Source organism: Cervus elaphus, chromosome 19 (assembly GCF_910594005.1).
Source record: "Cervus elaphus chromosome 19, mCerEla1.1, whole genome shotgun sequence".
In the NCBI taxonomy this organism is placed as follows: Eukaryota; Metazoa; Chordata; class Mammalia; order Artiodactyla; family Cervidae; genus Cervus; species Cervus elaphus.
In genome coordinates, this window is record NC_057833.1 from 50,517,084 (window position 1) to 50,538,874 (window position 21,791).

Genomic DNA, 21,791 nt, shown 5'->3' on the forward strand with positions numbered 1-21,791 from the left:
TCTACTTGGGTCCTTTCTGGGCATGTGCTTTATACTTGAATTGTTAGCTTTTGCTGCATAACAAACCATCCTAATAGTTGGTCAGTTTTAGTAAAATAGCCGCTTATTACTTCTTGGGCATCTTTGGATCTGCTAGGAAATTCTACTTGACTGGCAAGGCTCAGCAAACCTCACCTGAGGTAATACCACATCCGTGGCAGCTGATGAGATGGTTGTGGGCCAATTGATTATCCTATCACCATCAGCAATATGCTCAGAACACACCGATGGCCTTAGCCTTGTTCCTGAACTAGTTATTATCAGGAAGACCAATCTGCCTCCAAAATAGAGAGAAAATAGTTTCTTCCTCTCGGCCAGCGCAAATAATGGAAACTGATTCTGTGTTAGAACAGAGCTTGTCTGTATGAAAGGAACGGTGCTTTCAGACAGTATTCATGTACTCAAGCTAGACATCCTAGAAGAGATGAGTCTTTTGTGGGATTTTGAGACAAATGAGACAAGTCTCACTGGATAGCCTGAGTGTGAGAGGGTAGGAAAGAGCAGAGCAAGGCTATGGGAAGCCCGCCAGGCCAGAGTGGAGGGTTGCACCGGGAGGTCGGCAGGCAGACTGTCTGGGCCCAGCTGGGGACAGTCATAAAACTTAGACTGTCTTAGCTGGAAGGGACTTCAGAAGTTATTGAACCACCTCCTTGTTTAATAATGGGGGAAGCTGAGGCCTCAAGGTCATGGCCACCCAAAGGTGAGTAGCAGAGCCCAGACTGGAACCCTCGGCTCTGTCTTTAAATCAGATGCTCCTCCATTCTTTTTTAGTGCATTGGGAACTTGGGAAACCTGGGACAGAACACTACACTGGGGTCCCCAAATGTGCATCCCTCACCCCTCTTCTCTCCCCTGAGTCCAGTCTCCTCATTCCTTTGGGAGACTGCTCCCTGGCCTTGGCTTTTTCCCCAGTAAGGAGGCAAGTCCATGGAAAATTGCCCTGGGGAGTGTGTGCCAGGCCTGCCAGGGGCTCCTCTGACTTTTCTCAGACCCAGACCTAGAGAGAAATCAGACCTGTACTCAGGACAGAATGCCTTTCAAGGACAGAGACTGGGAGGAAGCTGGGCTGAGGGTGGGGGTGGGACAGGTGCTGTCTGTTGCTGCCGTAGTTGGGGGTACATACGGGTGGTTGATTCTTACCTTCCCTGCCCTTCCCTAGTTCTACTGAACTAAAAGGGGAAATGTCAAAAAAAACATCAGCTCCAAATTCTAGCTGAAATATTTGAAAGATTGATACTTCCCAGGAAATTAGTTCTTTAATTTTGCATATAAAATCCATTCCAGGGGTGGGTGATTCAATGTGGGGCAGGGTCCAAGATTTTGTAACCAGAGAGTGGGCTTCTGACTCAGGGCTTAGGAGCTAGGGAACACAGAGGATTCTGTTGGGTGCAAAAGGTGCCGCTTACAGAGTGACAGCCCCATACCTCTGTGGCAGCACCTGGGCTGGGCATGGGGTTGGGGCCTCAGCCTCAGGCCTGACTTTGTAACTGAGTCTGTGCCGACACCAAAGAGGCCCCAAGAGGCTGATCAGCTGTTTAGGTTATCTGGGTATGGGTCCCAGGTAACCGGCCTCTCTGACCTTTCCACATGAACCCATGATTTGCCTTAAAAGTCTAGCCGAATATTTAAAATGGATAACCAACAAGGACCCACTGTATAGCACAGGGAAGTCGGCTCAATGCTGTGTGGCAGACCAGATGGGAGGGGATGGGAGTTTGGGGAAGGGACATATGTATATGTATAGCTGAGTCCCTTTGCTGTCCACCTGAAACTATGGCAACATTATTAATTGGCTATACTCAGATACAAAATGCAAAGTTAAAAGAAGAGTCTAGCAGAGATTTCGGTTTGTGGCTGTAGATATAGTGACCCCGAGATCATGCCAAGAGATGATCTCTTCAGTGGGACTGCTGTAGTATTCCCAATACTGCCACTTCAGACTGTCTGGGTGCCCCCCATGAGGCCTGGAGGAGGATTGGGCAGCAGGCTGCCTGCACCCCCTTCTTCAAGGCAGGTAATAGAAAACAACAGAAGCCCTTGCCAGCTTCCCCCGTGGGGAGCTAGCGCTCACTTCAGCTCAGGGGTCAGGGCACCCGACCGTTGAAAGCCTCCGAGGGGCTTGGCTGGGGTGAAGCATGGCCATGTGGTCAACATCTGCCCCTAAATTTGCATCTGGGCTATGTTCTATTTGTGACAGGAGGAAACCCAGCAGAGGAGATGTTGAAAAGGGTGCCCCGGAAAACACGGCCCTGGGGCACCCTGTCCTCGTGCTCCGTGCCCACCCCAGACCCTACACCCTGTGCTTACAAGAAAAGTGGGAACAGAGTGGGCCCTACTAGCCAGCAACCTGGAAGAAGCAGGGTGCTCAGGGGAGAGGCCTCAGCTACAAGTGACCCCCATGGCTATTCTGCGGGTCTCCCAAGCCCTGTTAGTTTTCATCCTGCTGATCCTCCTCATCCTGCTCATCCTGCTGAGCTCCCAGGATGCTCTGAGGGCCTGAGCCTTCCCAGAGCCTGGTGCTGAGAAGGCACCTAAGTGCTGTCTGTGGAGCAAAGGAGTACCCTGGGCACTCACATTGCCCACAACGGGGTGCCTGAACCTTGAATCTGTGCCCCCTAGAGCCCAAGCATTGAGGAAGGTAACCAGCAGGTACCCAGCAGATGAGAGAAGGTTAGGGAGCATGAAAGGCCAACCTCTCCTCTATCAAGTGGGTTCGCAGTGTTGAGGAGCGAATAGTGACCCCCGGGACCCTCAAGAATCATCTGCCACACCATGGGCTGCTGGTGCCTGACCTGGAGCTGGCCCTGCATTGGGAGGGAGGCCACGCAAAGCAAGGTAATTGCTTGAGTGCATTGGCAGAGCCACAGGAAGATGTGCTCAGCTCTCTGTCCATGTAGGGGTAACATATACACGTTCCCAATCATGGACTGGCAGGTACAGGTGCCCGTCAGGTAGATCCCATGTACATGTGGTCGATATACACATATACACATAGACACACACAAACACACACATGTCCTGGGATAGATTTGTACTGAAGAGCACTGTAGGGTGGGATGGGAAAATTACAAGTCAGGTTCCAACCCTTTTCCCTACTAGCCAGCTCTGTGAGTTTAGGCAAAGTTACTTAACCTTTATAAGCCTCATTTTCCTCACCTGTAAAAACTGTTGCTGACACCAGCCTCACAGATCTGTCATGAGTAAGTGAGATGGAATATATGAGATGGATTAGGTCTACGGTAGGACCTGGTGCAGGTGCCAGCCCCTGAAGTGCACATGATATGGACAAGTGCAGGAAATCAGTCACCCAAGAGACCAGCACTGCATCCTGGAAACCCTGGGCCTCCCCTCCTTCCCTTTACAATGGGCACAAGAATGCTGTGAACCTCACTGGGCTGTTGTGGGGACAAGAAACACAGTGGCTGTGAGTCATGAAAGATGGAGTGTGCTACATAAAACATGGTTATTAGCAGCCTTTGACTATCAGATCTGCCTCCACCACTTCCCCCCATCTGAGCAGCACCTTCTTGGGCTGGTCAGAGCCCAGACCTGCCAGCAGATGGCAGCCTTGCGGGATCTGACGGCTGATCTGCTGTAAGCCCAGCACAGCATGGGTATGGTGCAGCCCCTTTCCCGAGCCCCTTTCCCCAGCTGGTCACGGACAGTGTTAACACTGGGCTAAAGAATCCTGAGCCCTCTCTGTGACAAGAAGAAAAAGGGTCACTTGAGGGATTAGAGGGTGTTTTCATTTCACGAGCAGCTGGAGGGGACCCAGCAGATGGGGGCACCTTGTGAGGAGAAGGAATAACCACCCCAGTATTCAGGGGGCATGGAATGAGACTCAGGGTCACTGCACAAGGTTAGTGGGGCCGCACAATCTAGACCAAGCAGCTCCATCACAGCTCTCAGCAGCTTTAGTCTTTACTCTTCCTTGACTGAGTGCCGATTGTATTATTTTTATAATATACTTACATAAAAGTATTCCTATTTCTGGATGCGTACCTTAGCTGATTCTTTTTTTTTTTTTTTTTCCTTTTTAAGCAAGAGCTGGAAAGATAAAGGGTGACTAAAGTCGGGGAGGGCCCTGCCCTAAACCTAGGTCTGGTGTAGGTGTGTTAGGGTCACAGCTCAGTCCATGGTCCCCTCTTCCCTGGAGCCAACCAGGTCCTGCCTGCCCTGCCCTCCCTACTGCCCTAGACTAGGCAGGCCCTTGGCCCAGAAAGCCCCTTGATCTGTATTGATCCTTTGAATTCTTCAGGAACCGTGTTGGCCAATGCAGTTGCCAGGTGTCCCTGATGCTACAGAGCAGCCCGGCCAGAGCGGTCCTGCGGTGAGTGTCCCCCGGGGGGGTTGCCAGGCCAGGCCCCGTGCCACTATCCACCCACCTTCCTCCTGGTCCCAGCAGGCCCAGCTCAGCAGCCCCAGATTGTTTGTATCCTCTAGCTGAGGCTGCCCGAGCCAAGACAGAGAGATTGGAAGGGGAATGAGGGAGGGGGGGGGGGGTAAATTTTTTTCTTTTTTTTTTTGCACACACCCTTATAAGGCTACTGAAGTCATTACCGATGTAACAAACCAACTAAGCAAGCAAGCGCCTCTCACCAAAGTTCCCTTCTATAAACACGGCCTGGCCAGCCCCCCTGGCCTCCCCTTTCCTCCGCCCTCCCTCCCTCCCTCGGGGATTTGCTCTCCCTGACGTCTCTTTCTTACCCGGCCCCTTTTCCTCCTGCTACTTTCCTTTTTCCCTTCACTGGTCGCAGGGGGAGGGAGCCTGCCAGCTGCGAGGGCCTCTGTGGCCGAGGAGCTGGTGCTGATGGTGGTGGTGGTGGTGCCGGCTACGGGAGCCTGAGGCCTGGCTGGCCGGCGGCGAGAGGCCAGGGTGCCCCCGCGGACGACGACGGCGAGGACGTGCGTGGGGTGCTCAAGAGGCGCGTGGAGACACGGCAGCACACAGAGGAGGCCGTTCGCCAGCAGGAGGTGGAGCAGCTGGACTTCCGCGACCTCCTGGGCAAGAAGGTGAGCACCAAGACCTTGTCTGAAGAGGACCTGAAGGAGATCCCGGCTGAGCAGCTGGACTTCCGCGACCTCCTGGGCAAGAAGGTGAGTACAAAGACCTTGTCTGAAGAGGACCTGAAGGAGATCCCGGCTGAGCAGATGGATTTCCGCGCCAACCTGCAGCGGCAAGTGAAGCCAAAGACCCTGTCAGAGGAGGAGAGGAAGGTGCATGGCCCCCAGCAGGTGGACTTCCGCTCTGTCCTGGCCAAGAAGGGGACTCCCAAGACCCCTGTGCCTGAGAAGGTACCCCCTCCAAAACCTGCCACCCCAGATTTTCGCTCGGTGTTGGGCAGTAAGAAAAAATTACCAACAGAAAATGGTAGCGATAACACTGAGGCCTTGAATGCCAAGGCAGCAGAAGGTCCCAAGCCTGTGGGCAATGCCCAACCTTCAGGGTTCCTGAAACCTGTTGGCAACGCCAAGCTGGCCGATGCCCCCAAACCCTTGGGCAGCACCAAGCCAGCAGAGACCCCTAAACCCTTGGGCAGCACCAAGCCAGCAGAGACACCCAAACCCTTGAGTAACATCAAGCCAGCTGAGACCCCTAAACCCTTGGGCAGCACCAAGCCAGCTGAGACCCCCAAACCCTTGGGCAGCACCAAGCCAGCTGAGACCCCCAAACCCTTGGGCAGCACCAAGCCAGCTGAGACCCCCAAACCCTTGGGCAGCACCAAGCCAGCTGAGACCCCCAAACCCTTGGGCAGCACCAAGCCAGCTGAGACCCCCAAACCCTTGGGCAGCACCAAGCCAGCTGAGACCCCCAAACCCTTGGGCAGCACCAAGCCAGCTGAGACCCCCAAACCCTTGGGCAGCACCAAGCCAGCTGAGACCCCCAAACCCTTGGGCAGCACCAAGCCAGCTGAGACCGCCAAACCTTTGGGTAATTTCAAGCCAGCTGAGACCCCCAAACCCTTGGGTAACATCAAGCCAGCTGAGACCCCCAAGCCCTTGGGTAACGTCAAGCCAGCCGAGACCCCCAAACCTTTGGGTAACGTCAAGCCAGCCGAGACCCCCAAACCTGTGGGCAATGCCAAGCCAGCCGAGACCCTCAAACCTGTGGGCAATGCCAAGCCAGCCGAGACCCTCAAACCTGTGGGCAACGCCAAGCCAGCTGAGACCCCCAAATCTGTGGGCAACGCCAAGCCAGCTGAGACCCCTAAACCCTTGGATAACGCCAAGCCAGCTGAGGCCCCCAAACCCTTGGGCAATGCCAAGCCAGCTGAAATCCCAAAATCCACTGGGCAAGAAGAACTTAAGAAGGAGGTTAAGAATGATGTGAACTGCAAGAAGGGCCATGCAGGGCCCACAGATAGTGAAAAGAGACCAGAGAGCCAAGGGACAGCCCCTACCTTCAAGGAGAAGCTGCAGGATCTCCGCGTGGCAGAGGGTCAGAAGCTGCTGCTCCGGTGCCAAGTGTCCTCTGACCCCCCGGCCACCATCACTTGGACACTGAATGGAAAGACACTCAAGACCACCAAGTTCATCGTCCTCTCCCAAGAAGGTAAAATGGCTGGGGCGGGAAGGAAGGGAAACCCTGTCCTAGTCACTGTCCGCTCCCAGAGCCCTGCTTGTTGACAATGCTCATAGCCCAGGGCTGGATGGGAAGGGCCGCTTTCTGTGCCCTTCACTCACAGGCTCAGTGCCTGCCCAGGACCTGGGGCACACACTGCTGGAAGTCAGGGGCGGGAGTCTGGTCCTAGGGCACATTCCCAGACCTCAGCATCTGTCTGGCAGAGCCCCCTCATGGCACCCCTAGGCGTGGCTCCTCAGAGGAGCCCTGGGTCTGGGCTGATACCCCATCTCTGGCCCAGAGAGGGCTCCAATCACAGGCTTGGACATGGGGGCACTAGGGCTGGGACTGGCCGGGGGCTTGGGGCTGAGAGCTGCCTTTGAAGCAGCATTTTTGGTTCAGGGCAGGGTTTGTAGTGATGGGATGTGATTTGAGGTCAACAACAACTTGAGTCTTGATAACACTGTGGGTTTAAAGGGACCTGAAGGGGAAGCAGCCAGGCGGACAGAGCCACTCACTTCCTAATTTGGATGAGGCTTGTTTGCTGGTATTTCACATTCTTGGGTTGTGGAGAGAAGGGGGGTGGTGCATAAATCCTGCCATCTGGGGCCTTTCAGCATTTGGAATTCTCAGATGGGCCAGTTTATACCTAGAGAAGAGATGGGAGTGAAAGGGTCTTTTCCCTGACCCCTCCATTTGGTTTGAAATGTTTTCATAAATTCCAGTCCTGAACGAGAGCTCCAAGGATAGCAGGCTTCCCACATCCCACTCTCGTGGCCAGCACTGGAATAGAGTCTGGCCTGAACTCAAGGCTGAGGCTGGTGGCCCTGGACAGGGCAGGGTACATGGCTCCCTGGGAAGCGACACTTTACCCCTGGGGAGTAGAGGGCGGCCACCGCAGAGGCCCGGGAGGACAATTCCTGTCAAATCCTGATCAGCTGAGACAGAAGCACTCCCCTGGCTGCACTGCCCTCCTCCTATCCTCTGACAGCACCCCTCTCCACCCCCTCCCTCACCCTTCATCTGGCTTCCTTCCTTCCTCTTTAAAACCCTAATGAAGTACTTGAAGATAGCATTATCCCTCTCAGCTCACGATGGAGTTTCTCTCTTCACTCTGCCACTCTGACAGCAAATCTGGGCTGGCTGAGCGTTTTGAATCTAACTGCTGAAGGAGTAAAGGGGAGACTGGCCCAGAGAGAGGAAAAGGGTTTATTTTCCACTGTGTTGACATAATAGCTTTTCCATGTGAAAATCCTCAGTTTGGTAGGGGCCTCCAGAAGTCATCTCATCCATCCCCCTGTCTCTGCTCATTCTGGCCGTCCACACACAGGAGGGCCTGGGGGATCACCATGATGGGCTGAGATGTCCAGAGCAGTGGATGCCAAGCCTTCCCTGCCACCTCTGTCAGCCTGTCCTGGTTGCAAAGTGTAGGCATAAGACCGACTTGAAACCTTGACCAGGAGTATTTCCCATCTTATCCTATGGTGACCTCTCAGAGCACGACGGAAAGCAAGCTGCTGCCATCCTGGGGACAGGTGTGGTCCCAAAGGTCTGCTCACGGTGAGGGGCATGGCTGCACCACCCTTAGGGAAGCCGAGGTTGGCACAGTTGAGGACAATATCCACAGCCGTACAGCTGTTCTGGGACCTACGTAGAAACTGCAGAGCCACCAAGAGCTGCTTCACCGGACGAAGCAGTGAAAGCAGACCTCAGCCCTGGTCTCAGACACACCCCCAAGCCCTTAGGCACAGGCTGCTCATACTCAGGGTGCAGGGTGGGTCATATCTCCTGGGCACCGAGAGCCTTTTACACTGGCTACTCCAGTATTGCCTCCCACAGACACCACCTCAGATGGACAGTTTAGGTCCAAAGCTGAAGAAGAAGAAATGATTTTAAAAGGCCAGCACAAGGAGAAGTTTGGTGAGGGGACAGGATTATAGAGATAGCCCCAAGTCCAACCTTTAAAAATATTCTAAATATTTGTAATTCCTCTTTGAAAAATAAGAATAGCTTGCATTCATTGAACACCACGTGCCAGACACTGACCTAGGCATCTTATTCTTTTCACTCATTTAATCCTCGTAACCAATATACTGCCCTTGTAACAGAGAAGTTAACGGCTTTGCCAGAGGTTGCACAGCTAATTAGTAACAGAGCTGGTCTTGGAATATAGGCAGTTGAGTTCCAGTGCCTAGACCACTCTGCTCCATCACATCTTAGTTATTATAATTCTTGTCAGCATGTCAGCATGCTGGTCCTTCCCTGATCAACTTCCTCAAGAGCGTTGCCTATGAAGGGAAAAGGCTAATGGCTGTTCATTCCTCGGCATTGTCAACAGTTGTCAAGAGGCTGGAAGACTGGTGGTGGGCTCTGGGCTGGTGAGTTTTGGTGTTTTCACTGCAGTGGAGAAAGCCAACCTTGGAACGGGCCTGCTGCCTTGCCAAGGTAGGGAGAGGGCTTGATCTCAAAGCAGCAACTGCACTCTGTCCACCATCCCTTCTCTAGCGCTTCATTCTCCAAATCTTTAGGAGCCCAGGTCAAACATACACCCAGGAGAAAGCCTGGGGTAAGGCCTTGTCAGTGACCGCTTCCACAAACCCCGCTGCAGGGAGTAGGGCCTCTGAGAGGTGTGAGTGAATCTTTTCTCAATAGACCTGGAAGGGAGGACACACGCACACAGTGATAAACCTCTTCCAGCTAAGTGCCGGTGATGAGTAGGACGAGAGGGAGCTGAGTGCTGGGCCACAGGGAGAGGCTGGTGGTGAAAGGGCTGGACCTTGATCTGAAGCGTGGAGGCAGGCAGGGCTCCCAGCAGGGAGGGTGTGGGCTTCCCAGATATGAGCATGGACAGCAGCCGAGGAGGCCGGCTCCCCGCTGCCAGCATCCTCTAGGCTGGAGAGGGAGGTGAGGTCCATTCCATCCTCTACCATGCTGAAGAACTCAATTCTAAAGACAGTAGGAGCCCTGTAAGAGTTGGGAAGGGGAGTGATAGATACAAAGCTGGGATTTAGGGGCTTTGATTGATTCTGTGCCCAAAGACAAGGAAAGGGCATCCTGAAGAGGTTGGGGAGAAACATGGTGAGGCCTGGACTAGCAAGGTAGCCATGGCCACAGACAGGAAATGACCAGTTTAAGAAGCAAGGGCAGAGTCAACAGAACCTGGTGCCTAGGTTGGAACGGGGTTGAGGGAGCAGGGGTTTGGTAAGGAAGAGGAGGGGGTTCAGGACCACTGAGTGTCTGTGAGGGGGTGACTGAGTTGTAGTGATGGCATCAGTGGAAATAAGGAAGCTGGCATTTTGAGGTGTTTGTAGGGAGAAGGGGGTTGCTAAGTGGGTTTCTCCATCCTTCGCACCCCACTGAGTATCCTCTCGACCCCCACCTCCCTGACTCAGCACCCTTCTCGCTCCACTGCACTGAACCGTGCGCTCTTCCCTCGACTAAGATCAGGGTTCGCTTCCTCCAAGCCTCGCTCCCAGACTGTGGTCCCCAGGCCTTTGGCCATGGCAGACCCTTGTGCTCTCCCGCCATCAGTGTGCACATCTGTGACCTGCTGCTGGTGGATACTGTTTATAGGTTTCAGGGGGAGCTTCTCTGAACTCTGTAGCTTGAATAGGGCTCATAGCCCATGGGCCCCACAGAACATGATTATGTTCACTCCATCTAGTGCCAAGAGAGCAGAAGAGTTATGGTGACAGTCAATTGAATTGACTGCATTCTTGGAGGGACTCGTGGAAGTGTCCTTGCTTTTCCTGCATCTCCCAGAGCTACAGGGCAGACGGTGCTCACTTACAGCAACTGGGCCTGCCCTTGGGCCTGCAGGGTGGCCTCACCAGGCTCTTCTGGACCTGCAGCTGAGCTGCTCAGGCCTTGGCCCAGGACTGGGAGGCCGGTGGCCAGACAGGGAGCTCTGTGCTGCTGCTGAGAATTTCTTTCATCTTTATGCCTTATTTTCTGTCCCCAGGCCAGGTTTCTTCCCCCAGCAAACATTTCTCCTCATCTATTAATGAGAATTCATTTTCGTTGTGTTGTCAATGGGTGATTCATTTTTTATTGCCGTTAGTGTGGGATCTTGCAAAGGCTTTTTCAAAACCTATGTAAGTCCATCCCACAAAACACAAGGATCTACACCACACTTACTATGTGTAAGGCGGTATTCCAGCCCATTTCATTGGATGCATAATCCACTTGAAGAATTCTGAGTTAAGAATTTCTTTCCATTTTAGAAACCGTATTATCTCTTTCAAGGGTGAGTTATGTTCGATTAAGCGTTCATGACTTTTTCTTACATAGATCCTACCAGATCACCTGTTCCAGAAAAATGCCTTGGTCATTCTCAGAATGATTTTTTTTTTTTAACTGACGGTGTTCCAGGCTCAGGAAAAAACATTCACAATAGTCACAGGCACTGCCCTCCAACAGCTAGGGTGGGAGAGAGGCACGTGTTTAGTAATGGCCTTGGGAGGTGAACTCAGGGCATAGAAGAGGCCTGTCTATGGCTGGGGGTGCTTCAAGATGGCCTTGTCCCCGAAGAGATGACCCAGAGCTGAGTAGCCCTGTCCTGATGAGCCGGGGCACTGACACAGAGAACAGCCTCATCAGAGCCTCTGGGGCTTGGGACCACTCCCTCCACCTCACACACCCCACCTCCCCTCTCCCCACACTCAGAACACAGGCAGGATGGGGGGAGGGGGCCTTCAGACTCTGTGACCTTGAGGGGCTCTCCCAAGGAGGGTTCTAGCTGAGCCATTCATTGGATCCCTGGTTCCCATCCCCCTCACCTTCTCAAAATTCCCCACCAGACTGAGGCTTCTCAAAAAAACTCTGGGAAACGGTTTTTCTTCTGGAGGTCAGGAATAAGCTGTCCCACAGGAAATACCAGATTCTTCAATCTGGGCTAGCCCAGCCTCCAAGCCTGCCGGGGGCCCTCCCCCAACCCACACACATGGCCAGGGGTCTAGGCTCTGAGCAACTTGGAAAAGCTGCCTTTATGATATCCCACCCATCCCCCCACCTCCCACCCCAGCCCCCACCGTGAAGGACGAGGGCTCTGGTCTACATGTTCCACCTCTTCTGGGGTCTCACTACTGTTTTGTGCCATTTTGGTTTAAGGCTTAAGGCAGCTGGGGGACTGAAGCTGAGAGACAGTCAGAGATTCGACCAGGAGGTTCGTTGGGAGTGGGCCTTAGCCTCAGACTGAGGAAAAATGGCAGGATGGGGTCCGTGTTTTCTAAGCCTCAAGTTTGGAGGCCAGAGGTCATCTTCTCATGCCCCTGCCTCTCGGATGAATGGAAACTTCTCTCTCTAGAAGATAGTTTCTCTCATTCCCTGATTTCTGTGCCTCATAGTTCTCACTTTCATGACAGAATTCCTAAAAATCCAGCCTAAATCCTTTCTGTTGCAGTTTCTACAAATTAACCACAGGGGACAGAGACCCTGAGGCATTGCTGTACCCCGTAGGAGAGTGCAGGGAGGCCCTGCTGAAGAATGGGGTCTAAATGAGGGTATAGGGGGGAGGGGGTGCAGATCAGCCATCCTGACCCAGGGAGTTGGTGGAACTGAGGTTTCCCTGTTGAAGACTTCACCCAGGTGCCAGGAAATAAACAACGCTTCTATCTTGCTTTCTCCTCCAGCCTTGGTAAGATTCTCTGTGCAGAACTGACGTCACCCTTCCTCTCTCCGAGTGTCCTTGTATTTGTTGGTCAAGTCTGTGTGTCTGTCTGATGGGGGCACAGGTACTTTTTCGATCAAAGGCCCTGCCTCTGCACATTCACACCTGGGATGCATAGAGCTCTGCCGGCTCAGGACCAGTGACTTGTGCCGGGCAGTGTGGTGGAGAGGGAGGTGGCCGGAGCTCTAGATGGCAGGATGCGCATGGCTCCAGCTGTGTCCTCTTCTTCATGTGATGACAGCTGCCATGACAACAGGGCAGCTTCGAGCAGGATGCCGTGCTGCTGGCTTGTGTGTGTGTCTGAGGGCAGGAGCGAGAGCACTGCTGCCCCCCTGCCTGGCCCAGCAGGCCCAGTCCTCAGGTGGTCTCTCCCCACACCCTCAGGGAAACTCCCCAAAGGGGTCCCTCAGAGAAGGAGCCAGCCCTGGGATGAGAGAGCCAGGGTAGGCAAGGACCAGACTCCTGAGTGTACACCCAACCTGACCCTTCCTTCCTTCAACCAGGCCGGAAGAGGCGTGCTGGGGCAAGGGCAGACCTGTGGAAAAGAGAGCTGTCCCATCCCTCTCGGAGGGGACCAAAAGACCCTCCCCTGGGGGAGGCAGCCCTGCAGTGCCCCTCTCCCGGCCCAGGGCCCCTCATCAGCCAGGAGTGTCAGCGCAGATACCATTCCTGAAAAGCCAGCTCCAGGGTCCCTGGCTGGTCTCTGTCTCCTTCCAGCAGATCTGCCCACAGGCCAGTGTCCCTGCTGGGCAGGGGTTCCTGCCCTCCCCCACTCACCTGTTTGTTCAAAACATCCTTTCCTAGAATGAATTCCCAGAATCATTGCGGTAAGCTGGTGGAGCGTCCTCACCTGCCTCTGTCCCTACCACAGTCTGGGGACCTGAGCTTGTCTCTCTTGGTGACGTCCAGTGCGAGGGCCTGAGTCATCTGCCCCTTGTATTGTGCTACTGCCCTCCAAGGGCAGGGGCTATTTCTCTCTCTTCTTCTTACCTTGCTATTGTGTATTTCTATGAGAGAACTCGCTGGAAGCGGGGGTTGGGTGTATTTAGGGATCAGTTATTTTGCATCTGGGTTATCCATGGGCTTTGATGAGGAGAGCGAGTTGGTTCCCACGGGACCTCTGACTTCTGGGCTCCTGAGGATGCCTGTGTGAAGCTCACTCACTGTGATACTCCCAGTGCCGGGCAGATGTTGGGCTCAGACCTGGTCCACTCAACACTTCTTCCTTCTCCTCACAGGCTCCTTGTGCTCCGTCTCCATCGAGAAGGCACTGCCCGAGGACAGAGGCTTATACAAGTGTGTAGCCAAGAACAGTGCCGGTCAGGCTGAGTGCTCCTGCCAAGTCACCGTGGACGGTAGGTGGTACCCACCCACCACAGCCCCACACGGAGTCCCACTTCTCAGCGCCCACCATCCCTGAACAGACCTGCACCTGCCATCCCTACCAGAGGCATTCTCATCGTGGGTGACAAACCATCTTTTGCAACATGAGACAGGAAGGGAAGTGGCAGCTCTGCTTGATGGCTCCTTGTGGCCTTGCAGCCCTGCACTCAGCTGGGAGGAGGGCTGCTCACCTTGTGGGCCCCCTCCCCGGTCCTAACCCCCGCCCCTCATGCCAGGCAAGGAAGCCGGACACAAGACAGGAGGAGAAAGGAGAGAAGACACACCCACAGGAAAATGACTACATAGGGTTTTACAAGCTGAAACAAACAAGTGTCAGTGCTGGCTGGGCAGACCCGTGAGGAGGGAGCAGAGTGGGGTCCAAGTGGGGGCACTTCTTCCAGGAGGTGAGTCGGGGCTGAGGCCTTGGGTAGGGGGACAGGCCTGCCTCTGTGGTTAGAGAGGAATAATCATAATGTAACAGAGGGAGGGGATGAGAGGCGTGAGGGCAGAGTCCTGCCAGGTCTGAGTGGAGCTTCCTGGGAGGAGGGGGCGAGTCCAGTCCTGTGGGGATCTGTCCTAAAGGCACACGGGTGGTGTGTTTGTGAGTCTCCTGCTCTTCTCTGCGTAGGTTAGAATTACATTTGCAAGGAGATTAGATGGTTTAGGCCACCACCTCCACTTGATATGACAGGACACTGGGCCATTCAGGGAAGGGAAAGTGTCCCTCATGAAGTTTCCTGCTCTATTAGGGCCGAGCTAGGGCCAGAGTCCCATCTTGGGACTCACAATCCAGGGCCCATTCTCAGTATTTTGTTACTTTCCTGCAATGACCTACAAAGGTAGTTAGGGGAAACAATTTCTTGCCTTTGAAATGCCTAGTTAGTAACTATCAGTGACATGTTAAAAGCTAGTGTCCAAATAAGGCATCTTGAAGACCAGCTTTGTTGTTCCTCTGACTGTGAACGCGATCACTTGACTTCTAAACTTCTAACCTGTTTCACAAGATGTGGAATCGTTGTCTCTGTTCTAGATATTGTAATGTGATTTCCTGATCATGAAAGCCAAGATCGTGATACACAATGAGCGGGAGAAAAGGAAGGAGAGTCTTAACAACCAAAGTCTTTAAACACACACACGCAATGGCAACACAAATTAAATTGTCAGTTGCCAATAGTAAACCTGAGTTTGTAAAATGCTGTGTGTGTCTCCCTGGAGTTCTGTGAATGTGTTTGTCACAGATGTTCTGAGTTCAAGGGAGCAGATTCTATGGGTGGAAGTGTACAGTCAGTTCAGAAGTGGGTTTGAAGCATGTGTTTTGAGGCAAAGGGGCTGCTGCTCCTGATTCCTCCTGTCACCCACCCAGGTCAGATCCTGTTTCTTTCTAGACAGGTGTTGCAGAATAGTGTTCCTGGAAACTTGGCCTCAGAAGCCTGTTTCTAACAGCCCACACTTGGGAACCATGATGATTTCAGAAGGAAGCCCCTCTTGCTGATGAGGTTATCTGCTTTTGGAATCCCTGGCCTCTTTAGGTCCTATTTACATGTCCAGCTGAAGGCAGGACAGCAATTCATTCTTATCTGCAAAGCGTCAGCACCTTTTCCAGAAAAAGCAAAATGGTTTATTTTTAAAACCAAACTTGTTTTCAAAGTAAAATTTCCTTTTTCCTTACAGAATATATTTGGGGATATTTTTAAAGGTTTGGGGAATTCATTCTGCAACTCAAGGCGCTTTTGTTGTCCCTAAGTTGGTCTCCTTAGTAGACTCCCTTAGTAGACTAATAGACTCCCTTGCTGTCTCCGTGAACCTTGACCATCATAATTTATCTGTGGTTTCTTTGGAGGGGCCCTTGCAGGGTTTGGCCTCAAACTACAGATTGGGAGTTGGGTCTTAGGAAAAGAGCTAGGAAAGGGATCAGAGGGAAACCAGCTGAGATAACAGGGCTGACTCCAGGTTAACTGGGTTTTGTTTTATATTTTTTCAAATATATATTCAAATATATATATATTCCACACCCACCTTCTTTTCCCTGTTGCTACACATGGAGATATGTTCTTGTCCTGCATGTGAGTTGCTTTCTTGCCACATTTAGCTTTATCTTTCCATCAGGAGCCACCTCTGAGCCCTTGGTAAAGGACTGCAGACTTCTGAGCTGCTCCCTGGCCCCCTTTCAGCATCTCTCCCACTGCGCTTCTCTCAGCTGAATAGGCTTTGAGTCCTGCTCTGTCCCCTGATCCTCTCAGCTCTCCCCACTCCCTTACTCAATAGTACCTAGTGGTAGTACCCAATGGGTCCATGCACCCTTTGATGTTATAGGCAAATTCGTGTGTGTTTGTGGATTAGAGCATTTTTTAAAATATAGAGTCCATGGTTTTTAACCATATTCTTAAAATAAGTCATGAATTGAAATAGAGTGAAGAACCACTTGCCCTAAGAAGTAACCTTGACTCAACTTTTAAGCCCAGTCATTGTGCAGGGTCTTCCATTTTTCTCCATCTACAGCTGCCCGCTACATCTCTGGATAAGACATGTCTTGCATCCCTCCTAAGGGGCTGCAAGGTTCCTCTCCACTAGAGGTGAGGAACACAGCTGCTACTGATGTCAGACTGGCCTCGCCCTTGACAGTCACTCACCATCATTCAGGTAGCCTGTGCTGGACACTACTTAGACTCTATGTCTGTGGCCAATAGAATGATATATTTCAAGACCTCATGAAAATGACTTTGGCTCATTGGCTGTTCTGTATTAGCCACACTGCTGCCTCCCTCTTACAGTAGAGACAGAGGGAGGTAGCCTTTAAATCGCAGCACATCTGGCTCTTAATCCTGCTGCTTCAGTTGTTTCCATAAGAAAAAGGGTGCTCTGTGCACTGTCTTGATTATGGTCATGCTGCCATTCCATTCAAGGTAGCAGCAGGCATGTCAGCTTGTACTGCAGAAAGCAGCTGAAGCCTGAAGTGGGTAAGGATTTGTCAGAAAAACCCTAATGAGGAGAAAAGGCTGGGCTTCAAGGCCTGCCATGGCCAAAATCTCTTGTGCATTTTTAGTTTATGCAACAATTGGGCAGGATATCCTTCTCATTGGGAAAACCCAGGTTCAGTAAGGATCAGAAGGCTTCCCCAGTTACTCAGACAGTACAAAGAGATGCTGTGTCCCTGAGTGTCTCTGATTCCAAAGCCCAGGCCCTCCAAGCCACCCTGCTCAGGGAGTCCCAGCATGAGTTACCCTGGCAGGACTCGAATCCAGGTGTGTCTGGTTCTGAAGTCTGCACCTTTCCGGGACTATGTGGCGCCCCTGTATAGTGAATAACACTGAAGTTTCCACTGTCTGAGACAGCCAGGTCTCCCTTACTAACAGCCTCTCTTGCTAGGAAGTCCTGCACCTCTGTGAGTGGCCCAGGTGAGAGGTGAGAAGGCAAAGCCCTTTGTAGGCCCCAACTCCAAGACAGGGCAGCTCTAGCCACCCTGCCCAGCTGCCCCGCCAAGGGCTTCGGGCCTCAGCCACCTGTGAGATCAGAGGTTTCACAACCATGGAGGTTGGTGCATGTGTGTGGTGGGGGGTAGTGTTCCAGTGGGCATTCGTTCAGCCAGTATGTCAGCCAGTGCCCACCCTGCCAGGCAGTGACCCTGGGGCTGGGGTTCAGAGCAATGAATGAAACAGAAGATCCTGGTCTCAGAGCCTTTACACTGGAGTGAAGGAGAGACAAAAACACGGACGAGCAGATAAGTCCTACAATTTCAGGTGATGACACGTGCTGTGGAGAAAGCAAAACGGGGCAATGGGGAGGGTGAGGCCTGTCTGAACAGAGGCCTGAAGATGTATGGGAAAGAGTCTCAGCAGTATGAAGGAAGAGTAAGGGTGGGAAGCTCAGCCCTGAGCTGAGGTTGTGAGCAGGCGCTCCCAGAAAGAGAGGAAAGGAGGCCAGCGTGGCTGAGCACCAGGCCAGGGGCAGAGTGTGGGAAATGAGGCTGAGGACCTGCAAGGCCATGTGGGCTGCAACAGGACACCAGATTTTATTCTAAGTGAGATGGGACAACATTGGACATAGTAAAGGATCCCTCAGGTGATGACCAGACCCAGGAGGAGGCGAGGAGAGCAGGTGCGAGGTGGCCGCGATGTCCAGGGAGCTTAGACTCCATGGAAGAGGTGGGAGATGACCAGATTGATCATGTTCTGACAGCACAGCTGTTAGGATTTGCTGAGGAACTGGAAAAGGAGAGAAAGGGAAGTCAAAGGTAACCCTTAATTTTTGTGAGAGAGCACATGTCAGCGGTGGTACCAGCTACTGAGGTTAGAATGTGGGGGGTAGGGTGGGGGCGGAGTCAAGTATGTGAAATTTAAGGGGTCCATAAGACATCCATAAGATATCCAAAGGGGCTTGTCACGTTGGCTGACATTTAGACGAATCTGGAGTTGAGGCAGGAGTCAGGGCTGGAGGCAGGATATGAGGAGTCAGCTACATGAGGCCATTGAATATCTTAAAATTAAGTGGGGTCCCTAGGGGTGGATGTGGATGGCAGAGAAAAGGAGAGAGCCCAACACGAGAAACAGGGCAGGATAGTGGTCTGCAAAGGAGACAAGAGGACTGGCTGCCATGAGACAGGAAGAAATCGAGGAGAGAGGGTTGTTCTAGAGGCCAGAGAGTGATCATTTCCTCAAGGAAGGATGATGGAAGTCAATACGTCAGATGCCTCTGCCAAGTAGAATAAGATGAACCTGAGCATTGGTCTTTGGATTTGGCAACTTGGGGTGGTTTGTAACTGTGAGAAGGGAGTTTCAAGCCTAACTTGTGGTGTATGCAGCTAACAACCTATGCCTTGGCTCCTAACTGCTGCAGTCCACTGCCACTATGGCCAGGTAACTCTTCTGATTGCTGAATTGACTTTGACCCACTCTACTTTTCTTGGCTTTGATCTGCTATCACTCCCATTTGTTCTTTATATCGACTCAGGCAGCTAATGTGTATTAGGCTGAACTAAATCAAATTACCATTTTAGCAGGTCAAAAGCACCTGAATATTGGCAAACCGTATGGTTCAACCTGAAACATGGGTATAAAGTACTTAGCATCATACCAGGCATGGACTGGGACTTCCCAGGTGGCACTAGTGGTAAAGAACCTGCCTGCCAATGCAGGAGACATAAGAGACATGGGTTCAGTCCCTGGGTTGGGAAGATCCCCTAGAGGAAGGCATGGCAACCCACTCCAGTATTCTTGCCTAGAGAATCCCATGGGCAGAGGAGCCTGGTGGGCTACAGTCCATGGTGTCTCAAAGAGTCAGACATGACTGAAGCGACTTAGCACAGACACCCAGGCATGGACTAAGTACCCAGTAAATGCCAGCTGTTACTCCACATCTCATCCCCTCCTCTGGGAGGTGTGGCTATTCTCATTTTCCTGGTGAAGAAGATCAGGAACCACCCAAGGACTCATGGTCACCAGCCTGCAGAGCTGGGAAGATGCTCATTCTGGTCCGACCTCTCTGCCCTAGTCTTGCCAGCATGCTGCTTGCTCTGGGGCAGAGAGAGAGAGGCTAGCCCCGCTGCCCTACCCATTCTGGGGGCTCCTGTAAGCTCAGAAACCTCCCAGAAGCCTCCCAAGACATCGTTCCCCCTACTGAGAGTTGCAGCTCTGGAGTGACCTCTCTTAGGGGAAATAGAAGGAGAAAGGCTGCGGTAGAGCCTGAGCCCGGAGCTAGCCCAGGAGTGGAAGGGGTGAGGCATTGTCCATATAAGGATGTGTATTCCTCTCTATGTCGAGGCCCCCTATCTCCCCACACCACCACCTTCCTCCCCCGTGCTTCTTTGGGGGCACAAGCAGGCCAGCAAAGGACTTCCAGCTCTGGGGCCCAGATCTAGAAATGGAGTTCAGTTTCATCACAAGCTGATTAAAATAGACAGAAAATACATGCTGCTCTTAAACTTTTATAACTATTATTTTTATCCCCTGGGCAGCCGTGTGAGCACAAAGCTGGTTCTGATTAAGCACATGGTCCTCCCAACCCACTCCTTGCTGTGGTTCTCATGGACAGACTGACAGTTAATGGCTTGTGGTGCAGGCACAACCCCCAAGGGGGCGGGGGCGCTGCAGAGGAAAGAGGGGGCTCCTCCCACCCCTGCAGTGCTCCACATCTGTGGGAGTGCCTGGTTTGACAGTGAAAGTTGAGGGCCGGGGCCAGATGGAAAGATAAGTCCAGGGAACCTCTACAAACAAAACTCAAAGCACAAGACAGTCGTGTCTGACTCTTGGCGACCCCATGGACTGTAGCCCGCCAGGCTCACAAGTCACTGTAAAGCAGTCACCCACGCTCTGAGGACAGATGCAGGGGCAGGAAACATACAGCAGGGCCTCCGGGAAGGCTTTCTGAAGGGGGAAGATTTTAAAGTGGATTTGGGAAGGAGGCCAGGCAATGTGGCAAACAGGAGGAGTGAATGAATAGGTAAATGATCACTGTTGCATGCCTTCTTTCCCTAGAGTCTTGCAGTGCTGCAAGGCAGAGAAAATAAGTGTCATTTCCTTTGTACAAATGTGGAAATAGAGACCCGGAGCATGATCCCAGGATTGCTGATGACAAAGGCAGAACTAGAGCCCTCCTCTCTCCTTCCTGACTCTAATGGTGCTCAGAAGCAAAGCCCACCACAACCCCACGAGGAGAGAAGGAATCTCAGTCCCTGTCTGCCTTTGTTCAGGCACTCAGGGAGACTGGGCCTCTCATCCTTTGCTTGCTTGGGCCTCAGTCTCCCCATCACTAAAATAAAAAGTCTTGATCCTTCTTTACCTCCCTCCTCTGATGCCCTGGAACTCACTGGGAAAAAGATGGCGAGAAGAGTGCTGATGCCAAGGAAAAGAGGACTGTGTGTACCTACTCTGTCCTTACCTCCTCTTCCTTAAAAGGGGGGAAAACAAAGAAATGTCTGGGTGTGCCTTTCTTTGAATTGTTATTGGTGCTGTCAATGCTGGTCTGGAAGGAAGGGAAGAAGGGAGGGCCTTAGACAAGGGAAACTAGACTCATCTCATGACCTTGGTTTATGGCAGCCTCATCCATAAATGTCAAGGGAAGCATGGACAGGTTTTCCTGACTCTAGCAGTAGTCCCTGAGACCCGCCCCTACCTCTGCGCTCACCCACATATCCACCCACCTGAGGAGAGAGACTAGCAGTTTTCAGCCTGGCAGCATATTATTGACACCTAGCCCCCCCGCCCCCAGACCAATCAAGTTGGGATCTGGGGAGTGCGATACCAAGGTACAGGTGCTTCTAATGGGCAGCCAAGGTTGAGAACCAAAGGTTGATAAATATGTACTGAGGATTTTTCTGTAGATCACAATGACCACTATGTCCCGGGAGAATACTCAATAAGAGAAAATGAAATCATCCCTTCCCCATGGCACTTCCTGCTCTTTCATCCGTGTCCACACGGAGACCAGTGTGGGGGCAGCCCACTGAGGAGACAGGACACAGACCATGTCGCTACAGATGGCGGGGGCCCTGACTCATCATCTGGGGCTTTTTGGCTCTTACGGAAGGCGGCAAAGGATAACACGCAGCTGGGAATGGCAGCAGGGCAGAGGGATTCCTGGATTACCCAGCTAACAAAGAGTGGGCCGGCCTTGGGTTAGGAGGGAAGCCTACTGGTATAATGGAATATATAGGGACAGACCCACATACTAGAGCAGGAGAGGAATCCAATGCCATCTAGAAGAAGCAATGCATCCTGAGAGTAGCACTGAGTCTGCATGCTGGGGGAGTGTACATGCCCAGCTCCTAGTTCTGTGCTTATGTGCCCACCCGCCAGAGCCCCTAGTGTCCAGTCTAGCGGAGAGCACGTGTTAGCAGCCAGGATTGCCCCACTCTGGAGGAGGGACAGGGAGATGGCCCTTCCTCACCAGCCAAGCCACAGGAATGTGGCCAAGCCTCAGCTGGAAAGTCCCACCCCCTCCTTTCTCCCTAGTACTTCCTCTTCAGGGGCAGGAAGAGGATGCACAGGAAGGGGCTCTGAGTGGGGGAGGCTCCCTCCTAGCACAGTCTCTGAAGGGAGTTCCTTGTGGGGAAAATGCTGGAATCTAGTGATAGCGGCACAGCCAGCTCCTTCTTATCCTGTTCCGCGGGCAGTTTCCCTGCAACTTGCTCCAGTCTGGTCTCTT

General features: G+C 52.5%; 1 protein-coding gene across 5 annotated transcripts in view; it reads left to right on the forward strand.

Moving 5' to 3' along the window:
• The window catches only part of MYLK (myosin light chain kinase), a 276,422-nt gene that overhangs the window by 187,938 nt on the left and 66,693 nt on the right, over positions 1-21,791 (forward strand). For 4 of the 5 annotated variants that reach the window (XM_043873786.1, XM_043873784.1, XM_043873783.1 and 1 more), the window contains 3 exons: positions 4,298-4,369; positions 4,797-6,592; positions 13,508-13,624. In XM_043873786.1, the coding sequence (XP_043729721.1) occupies positions 4,298-4,369; positions 4,797-6,592; positions 13,508-13,624 (1,985 nt within the window). Of the gene's footprint in view, positions 1-4,297; positions 4,370-4,796; positions 6,593-13,507; positions 13,625-13,983; positions 14,057-21,791 lie in introns of those variants that run through there. The other variant, XM_043873787.1, reaches the window with a different exon arrangement.